At 42.0% G+C, this 3,330-nt stretch overlaps 2 protein-coding genes across 2 annotated transcripts in view; one reads left to right on the forward strand and one right to left on the reverse strand.

Moving 5' to 3' along the window:
- The window catches only part of LOC109545655 (transmembrane protein 14C), a 43,357-nt gene extending 42,166 nt beyond the window's left edge, over positions 1 to 1,191 (reverse strand). The window contains exon 1 of the mRNA XM_048662324.1: positions 557 to 1,191. Within this exon, the coding sequence (XP_048518281.1) occupies positions 557 to 586 (30 nt within the window). The 5' untranslated portion in view covers positions 587 to 1,191. The remainder of the gene's footprint in view (positions 1 to 556) is intronic.
- Positions 1 to 3,330, forward strand: part of LOC109545627 (putative transcription factor SOX-15) — a 38,482-nt gene that overhangs the window by 20,158 nt on the left and 14,994 nt on the right. The window lies entirely within an intron of this gene.

The following is a 3,330-nucleotide window of genomic DNA, read 5'->3' on the forward strand; positions in this document are numbered from 1 at the left end:
TTGAGTGTTTAGGGATTGGCACAAGAAAGTGTTACTACTGATGCGGCAACACCGGCAAATTGAGGTGCGATACTGTGATTACTCTTCTTCGATGCGCCACAAATTGCCTGGTAATTGGCGTGTAATTATTTCTCCAAATTGTTCGTGACCGATGGCGCAAATCGACAATGGGCGCGTTGTTGATTGACCCAATCGGATGACCAACATTTTACGTTGCGTAATCCGACATCCTCCCAGTATCATCATCATTCATCTAGGGGGTAACGTAACATCCTTAAATGGGTCCGGGGAAAGATAAGGAAAGCGATAGCAGTTTGCTGATACTAAACAGAGATAAATAGCTGAAGGCAATTTTGTGAACAAGAACCGTCTAGAATGGCTCGATTGCGAAATGAGGCACAAACGCTAACGACGATGCGCTGTAATTTGCGAACGGTTTTCGAAAATGTGCGCGCTAATAGAACGATTTAAGTCGCCAACCGCAGCCGGGCAGGCAGAAATAAAATGTATAACGTTTTAGTGTTATATTAACAAACCACTGGCTGTAATGAGGTACCTTGGATGATTGATGCCGTCTTGGAACCATCGTCAATAACCATAAGTTGTTCGGGTCCTGCCGAGAGATGCGTAGCTGGTACTGGTCGCTGCCTGTTTACGACTGCAGGCGAGACCGCAGGAACCTTTCGGCCTCGAATGCTCGTAAATAAAAATAAGTCTTTGGAAGCCAAAGGCTTCCAAAGAACAATTTTCTCCAGTCTGATGGGATTCGTTCTTTCAATAGCCACGTTTAGTGCCAATTTATTCCATTGTCATTTGTCAATTTTTCGGCCGCTCTATGCGTCCCATAAACGTGGCAAATAGTCGCGGCGCAACAAGTTGTTAACTTTGTAAAAGCATTGCGGTTAAGTTACGGCCGCATATCGCACAACCGGCCGGCGTTTATGAAGGCCCGGGGCCCCCGAATGACAAAGTTCCCGTGGGCCGACCGCGGCAATGGCTAATGACAGGGCGGCCGGCCGCAAAAAGCCCATAAAGGCACATTTTGCGGGGCCCGTCCGCGCCCATTCGACCAGACGCGCCGCTAATGAGTGTCAATCGACCAGTGTCGCACTTTACCGCCCCACAAAACCGGAACAGGCGCGATTTTAATAAACGATTGTTCCGTAATTTTCTACAAAACCAACGTCAAACTTGAGGTTTGCCTAAGTTTATTGACGTTTACAATCTGACACTCGATGTCAGAACTTGTCAAGTTGTGGCCCAATGCGCTCATCTAGCAACACTGCAAAAGAGACTCAATAATTGTCGTTTTTTTATATTAACTGACCACCGAGCGATACTGAAATTTGTTAACGTATTAATAACGTCTCGAAATATGGAAGAATATTAAAATTTCTGATTTTCCTTCTCGCTCTTTACAAATATCTGCGGGTTTAGTAATTGTACCCTGTACAGATCAAGTTTTGAATAGCACAAGTACGCCGATTTGTTTATCATCAAATATCTGCCTAGATCCGGTCTTTGAATGGAAATCTAATTTACTCGATAGATGGCAGTTTTCGGTCGGGGTTCTCCATCAACATACCCCTTTGTAAACCGACAGGTTGCAACTGCGCAATTAGTGCATAAAACAGGAAGTGACACCTGTTCGTCCTAATGTACATGTGTTAATTTCTTAACGGTACCACTGAAGCCGAATCGGGTACTGAGGTGGTTCGAATATTCGAAGCTAAAAATGTCGTCACGTACCACTTGCGACTGATCAATATTAATAACCTGTAAAAGAGGGACCGCGTCCGAAAACCGGCAAAAACGATTTATTTACGTCAAGCGGCATAAAAGTCAAGTCGCCCGAAATCGGTATTTATGAGATGCGGCCGTATCGGCGTTTTTTTTCAATCACGATTTGTGAAGGGAAATGTTTGACCTTCGGTGCCCCACCAATAATGGCGCTGATGGCTTTATTGACTGATGGGGACTTTTCCAATGTCACCTGTCACTGCCACCACCTGCATAAGTCCATAGGTTAGGTTCCATTCTGAGCCTTATCGGCAAGACAAAATATGGGTTTCGGTCGATAAAAGAGGAAATCGGGCGCGTCCGAAACGTCGCCATATATTCAAATTAAAAATCGCACGTGGCATCTATTTGGTTATTTTGAACGGGCGAAACGTCATGCCGATGAATCGGATATGAAAACGCGGGGTACGCAGACCTTGTTAATGAGAAATTATGGCCGCCAGTGACGAATGAGTTTTTAACGCCTGGTTAGTGGATGTCGGGTCTGGACCGTGGTGCGGCCTTTTGACTTATTTCCTCCTGATGCCCCGGCAACAAAGCCGAGATTTATGGTGTGTGCGTATTTTAATTGAATTTATTTTGCGTCGGCACGTCCCTGGCCCGCAATTGCCCTCTAAACGTTTATTAAGCGCTCACGTTCGAAACAAAACTGTTCTGGTCGCATACGATGACCCCGCCGGGTCACCACCAGTGCCGTTTGCTTGCCGATTGATTGTTTGACAGTTGACATTTGACACAACCAATCCTCTTTGGCCCCAGTGGTTGTGGTAGGAGCGGCTAATTGTAGCCCCCTTGGGGCCAATACATTGTTGCCAGATTTCAGCTGATTTGAGGCGTTATTATAGAAAGAGAAAGAGAGAAAATGAGAAAGATATTATTATATTTTTACCGAGTTATTTAAGATATCGATGAAATAAATTATTTCCGATTTAAAATGTCTACCAAAAATCAGCTTAAGATTTCTAATGTTGAAAGAATTTTAAAAAAATTAATCAAAATAATATACACTATAGTTTGAATAAATTTTACTTAAATAAAAACATGATAACAATATGCGCAACGATATAAACAAACAAAATTAAATTTAATTAACCATTCTAATGTTAACTTAGCAGCAGTCTTTTAATGAAATTAAAATTTTCAGACCGTAAAGTTTGCACTGAAGTTCTTTCCTAAAGTTCTTCGATTGTATTCACTTCTGGTGAATATACCATACTTTTTAAATGGTCCCAGAAGTAAAAATCAAGCGTGTTTAAATCGGGAGATGTAGGAGGCGAGTTTATAGGAGCTTCTTGACCTCTAGCAATCCAACGGCCTGGAAAGTTTTGATTAAGCCAAAACGATTTAATTTTTTTGCGGGCAAACTAGTGCCCTTAAGAAAAAACAATAAAATATAAAAAATTGATAAATAACTTGTAGTAATTAAAAAAATTACGTTGATAAAAGTTTAAGTGCACACAAAAAAATTCTGAACAAGACAAAAGTAGAAGTTCCACATTTCTACCCTGTATAAAAGTAAACTGAACTACA

The sequence above is a fragment of the Dendroctonus ponderosae genome, unplaced genomic scaffold (genome assembly GCF_020466585.1).
Source record: "Dendroctonus ponderosae isolate FM_Combo_2020 unplaced genomic scaffold, Dpon_F_20191213v2 Dpon_F_20191213_10, whole genome shotgun sequence".
NCBI lineage: Eukaryota > Metazoa > Arthropoda > Insecta > Coleoptera > Curculionidae > Dendroctonus > Dendroctonus ponderosae.